Source organism: Aspergillus undulatus (assembly GCF_047715775.1).
Source record: "Aspergillus undulatus strain CBS 261.88 unplaced genomic scaffold BDV17scaffold_52, whole genome shotgun sequence".
In the NCBI taxonomy this organism is placed as follows: domain Eukaryota; kingdom Fungi; phylum Ascomycota; class Eurotiomycetes; order Eurotiales; family Aspergillaceae; genus Aspergillus; species Aspergillus undulatus.
Genome location: NW_027396656.1, coordinates 82,345 through 101,134, shown reverse-complemented (window position 1 = coordinate 101,134; position 18,790 = coordinate 82,345). Strand labels below are relative to the sequence as shown.

Below are 18,790 nucleotides of genomic sequence, written 5' to 3'. Positions count from 1 at the left end.
TGCCTCCGTCACTCCGCTGCCTACAACAACTGAGAGTCCATAAACACCAGCAGGAATCCGGGGAACAAAGTTCATTTCATCAGTTCCTGGGTCCTAGAGATGCCTGAAAAATGGCAGCGACTCTGTCTCGCGAACGTCGGGCCTATCCCCTCTCTGCTGTTCAAATACTCAACGACTTCCAGCGGCTATGAGCTTTACCTGACAGACCTCAACTATATATGGTTTGAGAGTTTAGATAGGAAAGCAATCCTCAAAAGAGCCGACGAATATGAAACCGTCATCGATCCCAGTCAAGATCTGGAGCAATTCAAAGTCCTCTTACAGAAAATAGGAAAAGGCCTGCAGAATGAGCCCGGAAGCAAAACATCACTCAAACCCAGTACACGCGCGAGCACTCATGCGCTAGAGCTCACCGTTACCTCTGAGTTACCTACTCCACTCAGACCTCTGAAATGGAAGCACTTTTTGTCGAAGGAGCCTCAGTCCTCTACGACGAGCCACCTGTTGCTTCCCTTTATCAAGGCCGAGGCTGACCGGGAGGCGCGCCAACGGTCTCTTATCGAGGAGCTCAACAAGAAGGATTGGGTGCTTGCAAAGCTTTTTGATAAGATTGAAGCCATGGGTATCGATCTAAGTACGATATTCCCTGGCACTTCTGGCCTCCGCGGTGGCCGCAAAGGGCCGACGCTAGCACAGGCGGCGAAGTATATCAAGGGACTGGCGCCTTTTGACGAACAGTCGTGGCGAGAGGAAGCCTCAAAGTCTTCCTCAGATGTTGGCCTATCTGTAAACATTGTTGCGGAAATGTTCGGGCAATCCGACTCATTGCAGCCCCCGCCAGACGGATGGTGGGAGAGTATTTCAATTTCCGAGGGCAAAGGGCCACCTGCGCCTCGAGAAGATAACAAATCGAAGCCAGTGACCCAGCCATCATTAGACGCTATGGAAGTAGACATCGATCCCGGTTCCGAGACGGAAGATGACGATGAATTTGAGGTACGTACAACTCCATGTAGAGTCTAAATTCTACACTACGAATTCTCACTCCTTCCAGCGACAAGAAACGCCCCCGAGGTTCAAGAAGTTCAAACAGAGCGCGCCTCAAAAGGACGAAGACCAGGAGACGCAGTCAGATGACGACCTAGAGGAAGCGCGCAGTCCAAAGCGGAAGAGGGTAGAAGATCACCCACCTCCTGCAATGCGCCCCAAAGCAGCCCCAACAGGGAAATCAAAAAGACTCGGTAAAATTGGAGGCAAAAATAAAACGAATCAGAAATCACCATCGCCGCTGTCACCAACACCTTCACCATTACCCAGCCCAATCCGTACCCCAGAGCCGCCGCGTAAGCACCAAATGCCTCCCGCTCTAAAGCCAGACGAGGACGAAACGACAGACGGTGAAACAGACGCATCCGCAGATGAAGAATCGCGCAAGCCCCAAGCGAGTCCGAAATCAAACAACAAGGACGCGGATAACGACACCACCCGAAAATCAGCCCCCCGACCGTGTCGCGGGTTAGGCGTCATCGGGGGCAAGAAGAAGCAGAAGCAACCAACCCCCCAGCCAGAACCAGAAGCCGAGCCAGAGCCAGAGTCATCAAATACCAAAGCATCACAATCTCAACACCGATCTCAGTCCCAGTCCCAATCTACCACCGAACCGCAACAATCTCAGCAACCAGCACCACCCCCCAAGAAAAAGAAACTCGGTGCCATCGGCGGAAAGGCTAAATCGAAGACCAGTACCAACACTACGGAGACACCAACTCCCTCCCAAACAGAGAGCGTCTCACCGCCAGCCCCTAAGACGCAGTCGCACCAAAAACAAGATCGAACTGATAACGAAGAGGCCAAACGAATAGAAGAAACCCCGGCTCCGCAGGCGAAGAAAGAAGCAAAGGAAGAAACACCCGCAGAGCCAGAAAGTGAGTTGACGGAGGAAAAAGCCAATAAGAAACGGGAGGAACTGAAGAGGCAGCTTGCGGCGAAGAGTAAGGCGCCTGCGAAGAAGAAGCGGAGGTTCTAGCTTCTAGATGAATTGCTGCTGGAATTGGCGTTGAATGATTGGTTACGATATAATGGCTTTCTCTTCTGCTTTTGGAATATACTCCATATGGAGTTCGGGGGTCCATTGGAAGGCACTAAGTAAAGGAGTCTATGTTATACCTAACTTGGTATGCTCTTCTAAGTTGTAGCTGGGATTGATGGGCTACTATGATGCATATACCCCTGATATGTGACATATGAACGGCACCAAGCTTAGATTTACGATTGTCGCTCTGGAAACCGTGCCAGCAGGTGGACATCGCCCATTACTCGCTTCGTAAGGTGAATAGTACTGATGACGGACGGCGCAGCGGTCGTTCCTTCTTATGTTGGACAACCCCGAAACCCCCTTCGCTCCTTCCTAGAAAAGTGGCAAACATTCCAGCTAGGCAGGCGCGATGGACCTGGGTCGCTCTTGTCTACTCTGCAGTGAAGGGTGACCTTGAGACGGAAGGAATGTGCGACCCTTTGCTCCTGCCTGCTAGGGCTGTAAAACGTAATTGCCTATAGAGGTAGTAAATAATATGATGTGATATATACAAGGAACGATCGTCGGTGATACAGTCAATGAGTTAGGGCAGGCGAGGTCAGTGACCTTGAGTAGCCTCCAACTCCTCAACCCATTTTCTAAACTTTTTTTGGTTCTTCATCGTGATGGAAGTCGGACTGAAATGTAAGGACATGTCGTTGTGAAAGACATACCCATGTATGAATTCATCTAAGAGTTGTTGATAGACCAGTTTGTGGTAATTCTTCAGTGGTGATCTGCTGATGCGTTCAGAGATAGATTCTGTTGATGTCTACCGACCGAGCCACTTTCGTTCGATAAATCGCAGCGGAGGGTAGACCACGGCAGCCCATGAGAATCCAACGTAGTTTCCCATCTAAAATGATGTCAGTCACGACGCAAGCATTTGAGGAGAATAGCGACACATACATCGGCACCATAATCCCCAACCAATCCAGCCAGCGGCCCGATATACCAGACCTGCGCCATGCAGAGAATGGCACCAGCCCAGCCAACCAAGAATGCAAGCAGCGCCGCGATACCCACAGGATGCTTGGATGGGTCATCCCAGACAGCCCAATTATAGTAGCCATAGCTTTTCTCATTCTCGGCCCCTCCGCCGCGACGACGGAAGATGAAGCATTCCTCTAGGACAATTGCGAGCCAAATAGCCACAAAGTAGCCCATGAGTGCGAGGAAATTGGTGAAGATGTCAGCAAGGTGACTCCGGCCTGCAAGGGCGCAAACGGTATAGATCATGACGCCAAATGTGTTCCAGATCGTGCGCGGCACTTTCTCGGCGTATCGGCCTAGAACTTGGAAATCGACGCCTGCGGAATAGGTAGGAGCAATTGCGTTGGCGATGAGCCCCAGGGCGACGATGACGGAGCAGAAGTCGCCGAAGGTGTACAGAGGACTGAAGCCTTGGACTATGAGTGCACCTTGTCCAGTATTATTGTAGGCGGCTGCGTAGTCTGGGTGTGTATTTATGCTCGAGCCAAGACCGATGCCGCAGAGGAAAGCGAGAGTGAATGAGGTCATGAGCCCGAAAACCGAGAGGGAGAAGAGTTTGAGTCTGGATGTGCGCTCTGGGTAGTAGACGAAGAAGTCGGCCGCTAGTGGGGTGTAGGTGATGGCAGCGCTGACACAGAGGGAAAAGAATGAGATTCTAGAAAAGAGAAAGCTGAGCAGGGGAAAAGTTAAGATTGGTGACATGAACCTCACCTGTTGCCAATCACCGAGCGAATGTCCCCTTGGGATGGTGTAGACAAGTCGAACTTCGATGAAGATACGCCGAACAGAATGCACACAACGATGACCTGGGGTAAGAAGGCGAACCTACTCTAATTAGCCTTTTTTGAGTCCTTGAGATGTGCAATTACATACCGTTCATAATAGTGGAAACCCCCAATTCCAAACGTTGCGATAATCCAACTGATGACTGCAATAATCACAATCCCTGTTCTGATCAGCTACCGAGACCGGCAAGCTATAATTAAGGATAGATTTTCTTACCAACTGCCACTGATAGACTCCCATTTGGGGATACCGCGGAGAGTATCTGGCCACAAACGACGCAATTGATCAAACAGTAGCCGATCATTTGGATGAGATTGAGAATCACGATGAGCTTGCTAGGCCACCATCCCATAGTATAGCGCCCAAAAACCTAAGCCAGTTAAACCAAAGCATACCTTATCACCTATTTGTCGGACATACCATAGTCCGAATTCCAGAGATGGGTCCCCACGTTGCCATCCACGAGGACGCAACAGAGCCCACGAGAGCCCCGAAAACTGCACAGAGAGCAGAGTCCAAGAAGCTCAGGCCGTAGACGGCAGGCCCCAGCATTCCAAGCGTGATATTGTTCGCCGCCAAGTTGACCGACATCCATAACAGGAAGACCTGCAAGTACGATATCCAGGATACTTTCGGGATTCGTTCGTGCTCCTGCACTCGCTCTATGCCGCGAGCCTCGAGGCTATACTCGACGAGTCGGTTCTCGACTTTTTTGAGGTAATACGTAAGCTGTTGAGGGACACATGAGCCGCCCATCGCCCTGGGAGAACCGGCTTCCTCCTCATTGTGAGAGGGGTCGTCGAAGAAGGGTATCGAGCGGATCTCATTCTCCTTGGTGGCTGCCCCTACCGTGTGCGTAGCGTTTCCCGACATGCTGGAACGAGCTGATTAGCACACGCGCAACGACGACAAAGGGGATTCGTCCGCATGAGTTCTTTCGCTGGAATTATCCAGATCAAGTTCAACCGTATGATCTCAGAACGACGATTGCGGCCACTCTCAGGCAGACTTTTGAGTGGCACGCAATCGACGAACACCGGTCATCATGCAGGCAGATTACCGAGATACCTTGATCGAGAGACAAATCCACGCTACTCGGCTTCATGATGGCCAGGGTGACTCGCGAAGACGGGAGGTAGTACATTGGAAAGGACGAGGCGAGACCTAGGAAGGCGAAGGGCGTCCTGGAGTCAGTAAAGATCTGGGACGGATGTGGGGTATTCTGGGGTGTTCTAATTTCACCTCAACAAGACAAGCCAACTGGGATTGCACGAGAGCTCTGAAATGCTGGAGAAGAGTTTTCAGCACTGGCGAGGAGAAATGGTGAGGAGGAGAAGAAATCAGTGTGGAAGAGAGGCATTAACGAAAGATTAATCTCGCGGCTTAACCGGTCCCAACCTTCTTTGGCGCCGTTACATCATGAACTGGGTCTACAAAAAATTACTTCGCATTCAAGTCTATCTACCTCTTGCCCACGAATTTATAAGTCATTGTTCTTGTCATCGAGCGTGTTATTAACCCAAATCGCCTCGATATCTCTTCGGTATCTGCCGAATACAATTCGAGAATATCCAAGCCCGAGTATGCCCGCGGTCAAGCAAAGCCAAGTAAAGACAGCGAGGTAGGTATAAGTGACGAACGAACCATGTAATTTTTTCGCCTATGCGTTGCAAATTGAGACTGAAAAGCTGGTTGCGAGAGACAGCGAAGCAGCGCTACAAACCCAAGAGACTGGGGGAATCCATAAGATAATCGCGATGGTCGTTATGTCGTCAACGATCGTCCGCTGGCTAGGCATCCTTGAAGTGCTCTTTCGCATACTGCTCGCATGCCTGATATCGAGTCATTAGCGGCTGAACTGTATAGTTCTCGCTGGAGGATCTTTTCTTGGAAGCTCACCTTGGCTGGCTTTCCAACTTTCTGGCCGATGACCTTCCATTTGTTCGCCTCATATTCCTTGATTGCTTCTCGGAGGGCTATCGACTGTTGATATTGTCAGGATGTTTCCGAAGAAAGACGTACTAATGGAACAAAACATACTTCATCCTCTGCGAACTCCGCATAGTGCATGTCCTAGGTCGGTGTTAGTCAACCAGCCACTCTTCGAGAGCTCCCTGATCGCACCTTGTACCAGTGTTTCTTAACACTACCCTCAGTTCGGTTCGGGAACGTCTTCTTAATCGTCAGCATTCCAGTCAAGTAGGTATAGTACCGACCGTCGCAGCGTTATGTTACGTACCTTGGCGATCTCACTCCAGCTGCGACCAGCATCGCGCATCGTCTTCAGCCTCTGCTCCTCCTCTGCCGTCCATGGTGTGTTGGTTCTCCCTTTCTTCCGGGGGATGGCCTCCGACGCCGCAGCCACAGGGTCGTCACCAGGAGTAGTGGTCATTGTTGCTGTCGAACCTTGTGGCGGAGACGAACGTCGTTTACGCGGATTCGACCCGGAAATCTGGGATTGGGGCATAGGAATGCCCTCGTGAGGTGCTGCGCGTTGAAGAGGTTGGACCTGTGGGACTTCTTGTTGCTGTTGCTGGGATAAGAGTTGGTGTTGAGAGCTGGTAGGAAGAGACGTCTTGTTTCGCTTGGAGGTTGGGGCTGACCTGGAATGATGGGAAAGGGAGGCAGTGATAAAAGTCAGTGAATATTCGGTACAGTGAAAGAGAGGAATATTCCAGCGGCTTCGGAGAGCAAATTCAAGAGACAATGAAGACCTCTCTGGGGAACACACGCAGAGGGAGAAATCAACAAAGGCCTCAGAATGAGTGCGTGCATACATAGGTATTTATATAAGCATAGATAGTAGTATACAGAAGTAGATATACCACGAAAGTAGATACACTAGCAACGAAGTAGATTGACAAGAGAATAGGCTTTTGCTTTGGGCATCACTAGACCGAAGTGGAGAATGAGGATGGCACTTACGACATCTTGGACGAGGTGGAAGCTTTCCAATCACGTTGCGCGTGCTCATCTGTACATACACATGATGAGAAGATTAGCAACTCTGCTGCTCAAGAACGGTCCGGGGGATTGACCTGTCAAGTCGCTGCAGGCGAGCTTCTGTTACACCAGACAGTGACGATGACACGGGCACATCCCACAGCGCGAGAGTAGTGCTGCAGGTTGAAGGGAAAGCGACCAGACAGAGGCGCGCGTGGGAGGAGGGTGTTACATGCATGTAGGTAAATGGTTGGCGGCGATAGACGTGAGGCCAGAGATTCGAGGAGTGACTTTCGATGAGAGCGGGGAAACTAAGGTAGGGGGAGGGAAGGGTTGGAGGGGAGAGTGAGAATGGAGGGGCAATAGAGCAATAAGTATAAGCAGGTATAGATAAAGTCACAGGGAGAGCTCCATCCCAGCATCTGAGAGCACAAAGACTGGATAGACAGACCGGGTGCTGTCATGACAACAAGATGCTCTAGTCAAGAAGACCGTCGAAGCAAAGTGGAGATGTAAGGTCGCCTACTTACTGATCGAAGCTCATACTCCGTTGGTGGGTGGGTGGTTGGTGGCTGAAGAGGCTATTTAGGATGCGAAAACTGGGGAAAGAACTGGGCGTACAAAGCAAGTAACCGATGGGTACTCTACAGAACTCGGAGGAGAGACATCGACATAAGACAGGAGGGTTGCGCTGGTGTCGAGACGTAGCGCGTAAGGAGGAGAACTCGAACTTGAAAGAAAGAGGAAACAGGAGAGACGGCAAATGAAACAGCGGCCAGTGACCTGGACAATCCCACCTCTCTCCATGGCGCTTGCTTTTTCTTCTCGCCAGCGGCATGTTGACTCGGTTCTGCACGCCAACCCAAGGTCAAAGCAGAGCGAAAGGAGACCGAACGGAAATTGAAACAAGGCCGCCCTTGATTGGATCCAGAGATATGCTTTTTTTTCCCACTCGATTTTCGTCAGCGGGTGATTTTCAATGACAGATCTAGACGTTTTAAAGTTGGACATCTGTTCTTCAGCCATCAGACGGTGGATAAATTCCCGTGCCATCCCGTTGCTTATTGCCCTCGCTTCGGGTGCCCGCCGCCATGCTAAGCAAAGCACATCCCTATAAGATCGTGGCGCTGTGGAAAAAGCCTGGGGCTTATAACAAGGACATAGATGGGCCCAGCTGCTGTCTTTCGAATACGTATGATGAGGCTGCCCTGGAAGCAGAAAAGCATCGGGTGACCGCAAGACAAACCTACAGGCTGGCACGAGCAACGCCAGCAGGAGCCTTGGAGCCGGGAGTCGGACTTGGCGGTCCCTTGACAGGGAGAGAAGCGAGTATGGAACGATGGACAGTCTTTCTCCTTGTTGTCCCTGCTAGAAACATCGAAGCGGGGTAATTGACTGCACTACAAGTATAGCGATCTTGAGTGGCTGAACGGAGGAAAACGGGCAAAACCGCTTCAGCATCAGACGAGCCTTGTGAGTGGTCGACTCTGCATCTCATTTTTTCCAGCTCAGCAGCGGTTTCTGGTTGGGCGAGCTGGCGCCTTCAAGTAAAGAATTTTGGAAGATCCAGATGTCAGATTTTCTCTGGGATAAAAAGTCACATTTCCTTTCAGGCAGTCAATATACTTTCTCAAAACATGAGTCAACTTGCAGGTATGGGCATAGTCTCGTTATCCCCTGTGCAGGTCTGCTGCTTCCAACGCCCTGCTCGGACGATTGCAATCGTATTTCGAAGAGGGCTAAGGCGAGTTGAGCTGTTCGTGAATTGTCGTCGTCGGATGGCTGCCGATGATACGTCAGGGCCGGTGCTTTGGCATGCCGAATCTCTTTGCTTTTGCCGGTCCTCGCGCCCTAAAGTGAGGTCTTTGCCAGCATGAGCCATCTATTTCCAAGGCAACCACTTGTGAACTGGCTCGACCTTGCTTTGAGCCACGGTAAAAGGGTTGCCAGGGTGCAGGATACCTCAAAGTATTGCTGACTGCTCTATACAGAGTAGACGAGGAACCCCAGTCATCATACCAGACCAGCCCTTGAAAACGACCATTCCTTTTTGGGAGAAAGCAATCCGTCGCCCTGCTGACGTCATCACATACACGTGATGCACACGCGGCCCCGTGTCAAGCTTCGTGACAGAGCAACTCCCAAAGTTGGTGCAGAATCGACTTGCGGAAGGACATCGACACCTCGCAGTACTGTCTCAAAGTCAGTATTGTGTTGATTGTGCTATCAAGTCAATTTGATTCCGGTCGCTGCTTGTCATCGCCGAGATCCCCGTGCTTATCAGTTTCCGACGTCTCCACCTGAGCTTCGTTCCCGTTCCGTCCCTCAGCTTCCTGCCACAGCCTTCTGCCTGGCCAGCGCCTAAGACCACTTGTTCACCAATCCCTGCTGAGATCTGTCGCAACTTTGTGGTATGAGCTGAGATATCTTGTTATATACGGACAGCCAAGTTGAGATACCTGAGACCATCGTGAATGATCGGGTGAATAGAGCGAGACAAGCTACCTAAACACCTGGGCAGGCGGAGAGTTTCCCCGGCTTCGGCGTTCACTTTAATGATACAAATTGAGGCCGACTTATATGGTCTTTCTATCACGAAAATACTGAGTTTTATTCCCGCATTATGATTTTGACTGTCCCGCGTGTCATTGCGGACATCGCGCATTTCCTGTCGAAATGTGTCCTCGTATGGACGATCCATAGGAACCGGAGCGCCGAAGGTATTCATCGTACACATGGTCTTGTGACAGTTGGCTAACTATTCTATCCCCTCACAGGTGTCTCTCTCCTAACTCAGATGCTCTATGTTCTTGTGTTCCTCACGCGGTATGCCGATTTACTTCGACCGGGCGGCTGGAAAGAGCCCTATCTCCTCATATTTAAGTCCTTCTATTTCACGTCCTCCTTCTATATCATCTTCTTGATGATGAGGGCATTTCCTCGCACACGTGAAAGGGAAAGAGCATGGAAGATGGCTTTAGGCTCAGTCGGTGTCTCCCTTGTCCTCGCTCCGATTGTGTGGGCCATGCTTGGAAAGGATTCCAGTTCGTGGTTTGAAAATGTGAGCTGATATGCCCCAAATCAATCTTTGTTGTCATACCAGATACTGACTAGTTGTACTCTTTATCAGGTTCTTTGGACGTTCTCCATAATACTGGAATCGGTCTGCGTTCTTCCTCAGCTGCTGCTTCTTCGCCAAACCACCGTTCCTACCGTCATCAATTCATACTATCTTTTGATGCTGGGCTCTTACCGAGGGTTCTATATAATCAACTGGATTGTGAGGGCAGCTAGTGCCGAGCATCATGTCGATTGGATCTCGATCATCTTCGGCGTCATCCAAACGGCATTCTACGTCGACTTTGCCTGGGTTTACTATACCCGTCAACGCGTCAAGCTCCGTAACGGCGGAGTGGTCGACTCGGAAGACTATCGGAACAGCTATCTCGTGAACAAGGTGTTCAATATTAGTCGACGAAGAAGCGAAGATGAGGAAGAGCAGAGACTCCATGACCAGGATGATGACCCTGAGATCCAGCCGAGGAATAACCGATGGGGTGCGCGGGGAATCTCCGTCTCGGCCGACGATACGTTGGAAAACCAACGCAAAGGGCGGCCCCTCGCGGCGCATCAAGATGCAGAGGGGGTTTCGGACGACAGTAGCCATTAGAAAGATTTTGCGCAAGACTGGAGATCTTTGTAGCGCTCGCTGGCTGCGCCAGACAACCAGGAAGACTAGTTCTGCGGCTCATGCTGAATATCCTACATACATGAATTTAAATATAGAAATGCGATCGTGACGCTTGCTGAGAGTATTTGGGTAGCCCTGGGAATGGACTAAGGTCATGATTGAGATGCAGGTGAGACAGATGCATGCGTCGCTTGGGGCCGCCAGCCCTGCGCCGGCAATCTGGAGTCCTTTAGCCTCCCTTGGATAGGACCACATCTTTTCGAGTAAGCAGCATATATCGATGGACCTAAATTTAAACATGAACAAGTCATAGAGCCTGACGTGATAAAGAAATCTAAAACGTCAAACTATGGTAGGTTATTTCCAGGTCCGCTCCGAGCCATTGCTGCGCCAGGACATAGCCACGATCAACTGGAGAACAACAATGAGAGGACCTCGACCAGGAACATCAAACTAAATCATCACAATCAAACCACGGCCGGCATGGCAAGATGCAGGAAATGAAAGGGGCCGCTTGAGGAGAAAATCAGCCTGATGGAGAGAAAACTGCCTCGTCGTAATTAGCAACAGGGACGGGAGTACTCTGATCGGCTCGGGACTGGAGAAGCTCAGACCAGACTGTCATAGTATAATCCTTAGTCTGGGTTGGATTCTTTAGCTTAGCAGCTTACTGTACACTACTCCCCGGTTCCTGCGCCGTTAATCATCAGGCCTGACGATTACTGAGGATCTCTGCCAAATGGCTAGCAATCAGTAGGATTCTTACTTCGTAGACAGAATTGTCAAGCAGAAGACATCCAAACCACGTGCCATTGTTTTGAAGGGAAGGAGCAACCGTGACGACGGCATCCAGAAGGTCCAGCACGAACAACTCCTGAACCCTTTCCGTTCCACAACCGAGCAATGCCATTGAACTCTCCGCTTCCTTCCAAGAGTCAAGAAAATAAAAGCACCCTTCATCACGATGTGCTCCACTCGATGAGTTGGAGGGTCCATGGGATTACGGCCTTAGGCGCCGGGCTCGCCCCAAGCTCATCCTCCTCTCTTATCGATTGGAAGCCCGGCTTCAGAACAAGTGCATCCTTAAGAGGCCCTGGCGCATCGCCAGTCCTTGTTGCAAGCGACTCGTGGTTGTTGTTCGATGCAGCCCCCCGAAGTCGAGTGAAGTGAATGAGTTCCCAGAGACCCTTGCTCAGTCTTCCAAGTCAAATCGCGCGCTACTGACGTCTTGGAATCCAGAGTATGTGGTCCTCACTGGGGACTGGCGTCCTTGCGTCTAAGAAGATTATGCACTAAATTGAGCGTTCCACCAGGCCCATTGTTTTGCCCTAGGCCGGATATTTCTCGCTCCCTGCAAGGCCCAGTTGTCAGCCTGGGCGTTTAATCGCGTTCGTTTATGGTTCGGTACTGGACGACCAGATGCACGCTAACCCGAGTCTAACCTAGGCGGTGCATCTTTACCCACATGGGGTTTACAGCCGCAATAAGAAAAGAAGCACGACTCAGTCCGCTCAATCACGACTGGTTTACCTGAGAGGCCGGCTCTTCGAAGCTTCTTTGAAAACTTTCTGTTTGGTCTTGTGCCCTTTCTACGCGCGACGCCAAGGATTCCTTAGCTACCGACTGCAGCTCTTCATAATGAAACCAAGATTTCCCGCCTCGACTGCGGTGTTTGGGGGCTACAACCACTTCCAACCCGGCCATCCTCCTTGTAGCTGGCCAAATGTCAATACGATAATCGCCGTCCCTTCAGTCACCTTTCATGACCGTTGGGATCATCTTCGGATGATCTACATTGGCGTACTCAAAGCTCTTTGTTGTAGAACCCGTCAAACTACTCAAAGTTGAAGCTGGCGATCTCTTTGGTCCTAAGCGCTAATCAACCGACGCTCATATTGTACGAATCCAGAGCCGTTGAGACCGAGATTTTCCGTTGCGCTAGCATTGAATTCCTTAATCAAGGTTCCAAGTGCTAATCCCACCCCTGGAGATCCGAAGCCCTGGGTCCACGATCGGTCCTGGCTTGGCCTCTCAAGGATGGGCACGGTGGGCCTTGAAAATAGTATGCATCGTCTGAGCCCCGGAGATTGGGGGCTAGATTCGACCTAGTACTTTCTCATGTTATTGTGAAGGCTGCATGATGACCTTTTAGAAAACGGACCCCGTCCCTGGAATAGCTGGGCGCTTAAATGCAGATTCGTCTTCCATCCTCGGCCTCTGGTTAGGAGAGGGCTTGTGTGGCACGGTAATGTTGGCGGTACTCATCACACCTTTTCGTGCTCTCTGAGCCTGTTGTTGAAAGAAGAGCTTCATGACTCTGGCTTTGCCTTGCAAGGCTTTTTGGCCTTTGTTGATATCGTGGACTGAGAGTATATGAACATCCACGGCACCACCGCTGAAACCCTTCTATCACCAGCTTCGACTATCTTCAAGCAGAAGTATACTTAAGGAGCTTCATACCTTGACGGAAGAACGAATCAGCTCAACGCCTCTAATTAAGATACGGAGCAGTTCGCATTTTGTACACCTTCGAACCTCAATCCATTCGTCCAGCTTTCACCTCTTGCCGCCCTCAATACTGGCCTCCCTGTTGCTTCGTTTCACCAAACGTTTCATTGTTCTTTACTGGTTCATCCACGAACCTCACCTCGGCGCTTCCAGGTATCCTCTGATTGACTCGTTCCATGTTCGCCCAGTCTCCGTGCGAGTACTACAGACCAATGTCTTTCCAGCAAGGCAGTGGCCACCCAGACGACGAGATGGACCCGTACTATGGAGGTTACAATTCTCAATGGCCTGTATGTTGAGTACTCTTCGCATTCTCTACTGTGAATTGACACCATTGTTACAGTCATCCTACGTTGGCAACCCATATAATGCGCCAGCACCTTATCAAAATCAAGTAATTCTCACGCCAATCAGCCTTCCAGACAACTCATACGCCCATACCCGCACCAGCCCAGTCGTCAGTCATCACTCACAGGAGTACCAGTATCCTGTCTCCGATTCCTTTGCAAACCAAGGGCTCGGAATCACCACGTCTCTCCCAAGTGAGCTGGTACAGGATCCGGGCTTCCACCACGGAATTGCACCAACTGGATACGCACCAAGGGAGGAAACCCACTCCCCTCAGCCACCTCCTAAGAGAAGAACTCGCCGAGGATCTAGGCAATCCACGACGCGCGGAGCACCAGTGTCCATTGCCCCTGATCCAGAGGGGCTTCAGCGTCTAGAAGAGCAACAAAGACAGCAGAACTATGCGGAGCTAAATCCGCAACGAGCGCGGGCATCCGGACGCAGGGGAAGGTCCCAACAAGCTGAAGAAGAGGACCAATTTGTGGCACGTCTCCGCGCCAGGCAAGTTCCGTGGAAAGAAGTCGTGAGACAGTTCACGGAGAAGTTCGGGAAAGTCATCGAAAGCGAGGCCACCCTGCAGATGCGCCTGAATCGTTGGGTCAAAGCTCGAGAGGCACGCGGATGGGAAGAGCATGATGTGCGTGAGTGTACCGCGGCAAGCTTGAGACTGCTTCTTAGGATTTGGCACCATGAACTGAGAGCTAACAATCAAGTGCTCTAGGTACAACTACTTTTGCGCGCTAGAGATTTATGGCAGCAGGAGAAGTACAAGTTTATTGCGCAGAAAGTGAGTTATCCCCGTACACATAGCACCAGACTTCTGCTCATAAGAACCAGATGACAGAATTTGGAGCGACAAATACTTTCACCCCCGAGCAATGCGAAGCACGGTTAGACTATATTGAAGCGCAAGAGCGCGAACGAGCAGAACAGAATCGCAATAACAACAACCAACAATTACAGACAACTAATGAATCTCGACGCAAACGACGAAGAGCTGATTCGACTCAAGAATCAGGACACACACCACTCCAATCTAACCAAAGGGCCTCCAAAGGGAGGAAGAAGCCCAGGTCAACAACAGAAAACCGGTAGTCCTGCTACATTTGCCTTCCCCACGCTATACTATTGATTTTGATTCTATAGACCTTCTGTTTTGAAGTTCTGATTTTTTTTTCCATCTTGACGCATCCTCATGTCGCATTCGCATAGTCGGGATTCTGCTTTACCTTACTTTTCATGTTGTTCTGCCCTTTTGCCTTGTGTTGCGCATATTATATGCGCATACCATATACCCATACTGTGTACGCTCTTTACTATACTGCCATATACTACTACACCATTTAGTGACAGAAAACTATTATTAATGATTACCATTCTGCAGCCTGAATGCATAAACATCGTTCCTAGGCAGACGAAGTAACTCCAATTGCGTCAAGCCACTCTATCAAGTTAGCGCATATACTACCCAGGCTGGGGCTGTCTACGGGGAAGCGCCCGCCCCCATCGATTGCTAAAATTAAGCACCGTTCGTCCCCCAGTGCTCTTGGCAGCAATGTCCATCTCCCGGGGCTGTGAATCTCAATAATCACAGATTGATTTGATCTGTATTATTAGGAAGGCGGAGTTCAGCCCGAAGGCCGGCCCTTGTTTGAGAATAATCTATTGACCAGAAATTATCCCTACATAGGGCCATAGGCTGCGCACGTCATGCGGCTGTAGATTTCTCTCATTATGACTTGCAGTCAATCTAGACTCGAGTAGTATGGACTCGGAGGAAGAAGGATCTCACTAGCCAACTAATATTAGCGAACGCACGTTAGATCTCGGCCGGGCATCGGGGGGTCGTCGGATGTCAGGCGCTATATTGAGAATTTGGAGGTTCTACTGAGTATGGACGGCCTTACCTAGGGTAACCTACGTGGGGAAGAGTCAAGATTTGCCAATGACAACTAGAACCGAGAAGAGCCCGAAAAGGCAGGAGTGGTAGAAGGAAATAAAGTTCATGTTTCGGGAGTTGATGATATGAATTTGGATTTTAGCAAAAGGCTTGGTGCAGTCACATGGGCGAAACCCGAAGGCTGGCTCCTTTCTATCTTGAGCACGTAGGTTAGTCTTGCCTTTCTAAACTCATGTCACCGTTCATCGAGGTCACTGAGGGCAGGTACGATCAAGACCAGGGGTGGTCGCTCCATCCTCCCTTCTCAAGTCTGCAGTCGCTCCATCCTCATTACTCCCCTTCAAATGTTAGGTGGGTGCAACTGCGCGATAGGTCGATGGCTCCTTCTTGTCTAAAGTATCGCAGGTGTCGCGTCTGGAGCCGATCGACTCTGGAGCACACGCTACCTGTTCGAAGGATGAGCAGCTGACCCAGCATTGGCAAAAAGATCAGTGTGCCAGGGCCCTAACGAGCGTAATGAGAGGTACTGGTGATCTCGTCATTGTTCAAGTCGCTCCCCGCAATGCAATCGCTCCCAACACAGAAAGTTCGAGTTGTCTCTTTCCCTTGTCGTTCGTGCCATTTGCTTGGCCCGAAGGAGCGGAAGGCAAAGAACCCAGTTTATAAGCTTTCTTGATCTTCGCGATGTCGGATACCTCAGACAGTGCTTCGTCATCAAATGGCACCGCAGTGCCCTCGACGTTTTGCGCTAGGTGTACGGCGACGGAGTCATGGGTGATATCAGGGGTCACGCAGATTTTCACCACCAACAGGCTACTTGTGGTGTCGCTGATGCCGAATTTTCGAAAAGAATCGGCGATCTATGTAACGCTTGTTAGCTTAAGGTAGAACGAATGACACGCTGCGGCGCGACCCACGTTGTTCGTCGGGCTCAACGAGAAGACAACTTCGGAGTGGATGTTGCGAGATTTGAGACGGTCGTTCAGGTAGTCATTAACGGCGCGAAAAATAGCTGAGAGGGCGTGTGCTCGAGACAGGATCTGGAGTTCATGGTTAATGAGCTTGACCGGCGGTATGTCTGTTGAGACGTAAACCGTACCATGCTTGCATCGATGAACGCATATTCGAATTCTGCATTCCCTGCGAGAAGCTGCTGTCGTAGATGAGGGGCATTCTGGACATCCTTGTAGAGCGCAGCATGAACCTCGGGCGATGAGGGGAGGTGGGGTAGATGAATGGTTTCGAGGCAAGACGACATTGTTGACAGAGACTGCTCGTGATGCTTGAATCGCTGATAGCCAAGCTGTTGGAAGGATTGCACGTCGACTAATGACAGGTGCCTGATGTTTCCAGAAGACGGAGTAAAAAGAGAAGCGTTCGCTATCGCCGGCAAACTTTTTGATACGAAGCTCAGATCACAGATCAACCCCACGATAGTCTGCCGGACTTAACGACGCTAGTTAACTAGTTAGTTAACTTGACGTAATTCACCAGTGATCCGACCGCCACCAGTGATCCGACCGGGCTGTATGTCATACTAAATACTCCTTCTTTAACCCTTATTATCTTAACAGCAATAACCTCTAGAAACTTAAGATTTAGTATATACTTCTTATTATATAGTATAGAATTAGAAATTAAAAGGGTATTCTCTAAATCTAAGATTTCCCCCTAGTAATATAAAATACAGCTGTATTTTTGGTATTTTATGTGATTTTGAGTTTATAGTTTATAATAAGCTTAAAATAATTAAAAAAAGAGCTTAAATATAGTTTAGAGACCCATGCATTGGCCTACTCTAGTCTATTTTACTAGTAGTTGTTGAGATAATAAGGCTTAAAGAAGTAGTATTTAGTATGGCATACATCCCGGTCGGACGACCCGTGAATTACGTTATGGCTGAGGCTGAGTCACCAGTGGATGTCATGTGACTACGCTTCTCGAACGTTCGGGTCGCCGTAGTACTAAGCAGGTGACATCACTGGCCTTCTTCTGGCCTTCCTGGGTCCTTCAAATACTTCGGAGCTACATCAAACACCTAGTTTTGCATCACCATCATCATCGCATTGCCATCACAATAATGGCGTTCTTCTTACGACGCCCCTTTGCCGTGCCGACGGCTCTCCGTCAGGTGCCCAAAGCCGCGAACACCGCTCGCTTCATCCACAGCTCTTCATTCAAGCCAGCTCAACCGAAGCCTCTTTCCCCCGCCTCTTCGGTCTTTGCAAAGTCCAGACAGACCTTCCAGAATGCATTCCGTCGCACATATATGCAGCAGTCTACCGGTGCCGCTCAGGGCGATACGACCCAGAAGCTGATCTACGGCGCAGCTATCATCGGTGGAACCATCATGGCAACGAACTTCATCTTCAACCGCGAGACCCGGGAAGATGGCGGGATGCCAATATACGAACGGACCTACTTGAACGAGACTTTCATGCACACTGGACTTGGTATTGGTATCATTGGTATTGCTGCTAGGGCTCTGCACCAGAGCGGATGGACCTACCGTCTTATGACCACGAACCCTTGGATCGTTGCTGGTGTCGGACTCGCTGCTAGTTTCGCTACTATGATCGGTTGCCGCGCTACTTCTCCTGACAAGTATGTCAATTTCTACAGCCATTGCAATGGGAGTGCATTTTCTAACTCACATCTTAGCTACGTCATGAAGTACGGTCTCTGGGCTGGGTTCAACATTACCCAGGCCGCTCTCCTCACTCCTCTGATGTTCATGCACCCGGCTATCCTCGCTCGCGCTGGTCTCTACACCGTTGGAATGATGGGCTCGATCGCTTTCGTTGGCGCCACCGCCAAGCAGGAGAAGTACCTGTACCTCGGTGCTCCTCTCCTTGCAGGTGTTGCGGTCGTCGCTCTCTCTGGACTCGCCCCTCTCATTCTCCCCACCACCGCCACCCGTGCCCTGATGTGGTCTGAGCAGATCTGGCTATACGGTGGTCTTGCCGTCTTCGGAGGCTTCACTCTCTACGATGTTCAGAAGATCCTTCACCACGCCCGTCTCGCTGAGCGCGGTCTTGTCCGCAAGGATGTTGTCAACGAGTCTATCAGCCTTGAGCTGGACTTCATCAACATCTTCATCCGTATGGTGCAGATTCTTGCCATGCGCAACAACAACAACCGCCGTTAAAGAACCGTTTAGACTTAGAAGGTGGTAGACCCGTCAGGGTTTCTCCTTTTGTCACATACTGATGGGTCGAAGATTTTATTTGTTTGGGATACATTGATATGGCGCACGAGCTCTTATAATATCCACATTTGCTTTGTAATTCAAATCTGTCTCGAGGTCTTCCTCGTCCTTGGCATCTTGCCGTCTCTGTTGGTGTTAGATAGAGCATGAAAATCTCCACTTAATATAGCAGAAGAAATAAAAAAAAATTTGGGAAGGTAAATTCATATTCGATTGCTCTTTCACAAAAGCATATTCTAATGCAGTAGCTCCCGAGAGGTGGAAAAGGGCAAGAGGTTCACCGTAAGTAGCGTATTTCCAATTTCCCATAGAAACCAGCCCTAAGATCCCCCGAACCGA

General features: G+C 50.2%; 8 protein-coding genes across 8 annotated transcripts; 4 read left to right on the top strand and 4 right to left on the bottom strand.

The window, feature by feature from the left end:
• Positions 1 to 69: 69 nt before the first annotated feature.
• On the top strand, positions 70 to 2,364 carry BDV17DRAFT_271762 (uncharacterized protein). The gene is made up of 2 exons (XM_073758817.1): positions 70 to 996; positions 1,055 to 2,364. Exons 1-2 carry the CDS (start codon positions 100 to 102, stop codon positions 2,024 to 2,026), a joined length of 1,869 nt encoding a protein of 622 aa, XP_073612415.1. The 5' UTR covers positions 70 to 99; the 3' UTR covers positions 2,027 to 2,364.
• Positions 2,360 to 5,190, bottom strand: BDV17DRAFT_271759 (purine-cytosine permease family protein). The gene is made up of 7 exons (XM_073758816.1): positions 5,096 to 5,190; positions 4,274 to 5,017; positions 4,070 to 4,223; positions 3,941 to 4,013; positions 3,779 to 3,892; positions 2,984 to 3,722; positions 2,360 to 2,930 (listed from the first exon to the last, which is right to left on the bottom strand). Exons 2-7 carry the CDS (start codon positions 4,724 to 4,726, stop codon positions 2,847 to 2,849), a joined length of 1,617 nt encoding a protein of 538 aa, XP_073612414.1. The 5' UTR covers positions 4,727 to 5,017; positions 5,096 to 5,190; the 3' UTR covers positions 2,360 to 2,846.
• A 144-nt stretch (positions 5,191 to 5,334) lies between these two features.
• BDV17DRAFT_181745 (SANT/Myb-like DNA-binding domain-containing protein) lies at positions 5,335 to 6,480 on the bottom strand. Its single transcript, XM_073754945.1, has 6 exons — positions 6,457 to 6,480; positions 6,093 to 6,386; positions 5,978 to 6,028; positions 5,894 to 5,926; positions 5,753 to 5,836; positions 5,335 to 5,685 (listed from the first exon to the last, which is right to left on the bottom strand). Exons 2-6 carry the CDS (start codon positions 6,318 to 6,320, stop codon positions 5,644 to 5,646), a joined length of 438 nt encoding a protein of 145 aa, XP_073612413.1. The 5' UTR covers positions 6,321 to 6,386; positions 6,457 to 6,480; the 3' UTR covers positions 5,335 to 5,643.
• Positions 6,481 to 7,009: 529 nt separating this feature from the next.
• On the bottom strand, positions 7,010 to 7,945 carry BDV17DRAFT_181849 (uncharacterized protein). The gene is made up of 2 exons (XM_073754946.1): positions 7,418 to 7,945; positions 7,010 to 7,318 (listed from the first exon to the last, which is right to left on the bottom strand). The coding sequence occupies exons 1-2, from the start codon at positions 7,847 to 7,849 to the stop codon at positions 7,193 to 7,195; spliced, it is 558 nt and encodes a 185-aa protein (XP_073612412.1). The 5' UTR covers positions 7,850 to 7,945; the 3' UTR covers positions 7,010 to 7,192.
• Positions 7,946 to 9,419: 1,474 nt separating this feature from the next.
• Positions 9,420 to 10,466, top strand: BDV17DRAFT_283849 (ER lumen protein-retaining receptor; the record flags this gene model as incomplete). The annotated part of the gene is made up of 3 exons (XM_073760434.1): positions 9,420 to 9,516; positions 9,574 to 9,857; positions 9,927 to 10,466. The coding sequence occupies 3 exons, from the start codon at positions 9,420 to 9,422 to the stop codon at positions 10,464 to 10,466; spliced, it is 921 nt and encodes a 306-aa protein (XP_073612411.1).
• Positions 10,467 to 12,753: 2,287 nt separating this feature from the next.
• On the top strand, positions 12,754 to 14,506 carry BDV17DRAFT_181706 (uncharacterized protein). Its single transcript, XM_073754944.1, has 4 exons — positions 12,754 to 13,285; positions 13,339 to 13,980; positions 14,065 to 14,130; positions 14,181 to 14,506. Exons 1-4 carry the CDS (start codon positions 13,172 to 13,174, stop codon positions 14,436 to 14,438), a joined length of 1,080 nt encoding a protein of 359 aa, XP_073612410.1. The 5' UTR covers positions 12,754 to 13,171; the 3' UTR covers positions 14,439 to 14,506.
• Positions 14,507 to 15,340: 834 nt separating this feature from the next.
• BDV17DRAFT_271740 (EKC/KEOPS complex subunit CGI121/TPRKB) lies at positions 15,341 to 16,695 on the bottom strand. Its single transcript, XM_073758815.1, has 3 exons — positions 16,343 to 16,695; positions 16,161 to 16,283; positions 15,341 to 16,103 (listed from the first exon to the last, which is right to left on the bottom strand). The coding sequence occupies exons 1-3, from the start codon at positions 16,499 to 16,501 to the stop codon at positions 15,789 to 15,791; spliced, it is 597 nt and encodes a 198-aa protein (XP_073612409.1). The 5' UTR covers positions 16,502 to 16,695; the 3' UTR covers positions 15,341 to 15,788.
• Positions 16,696 to 17,182: 487 nt separating this feature from the next.
• BDV17DRAFT_271739 (Bax Inhibitor family protein) lies at positions 17,183 to 18,750 on the top strand. The gene is made up of 2 exons (XM_073758814.1): positions 17,183 to 17,847; positions 17,905 to 18,750. Exons 1-2 carry the CDS (start codon positions 17,324 to 17,326, stop codon positions 18,389 to 18,391), a joined length of 1,011 nt encoding a protein of 336 aa, XP_073612408.1. The 5' UTR covers positions 17,183 to 17,323; the 3' UTR covers positions 18,392 to 18,750.
• The last annotated feature ends 40 nt before the right edge of the window (positions 18,751 to 18,790 follow it).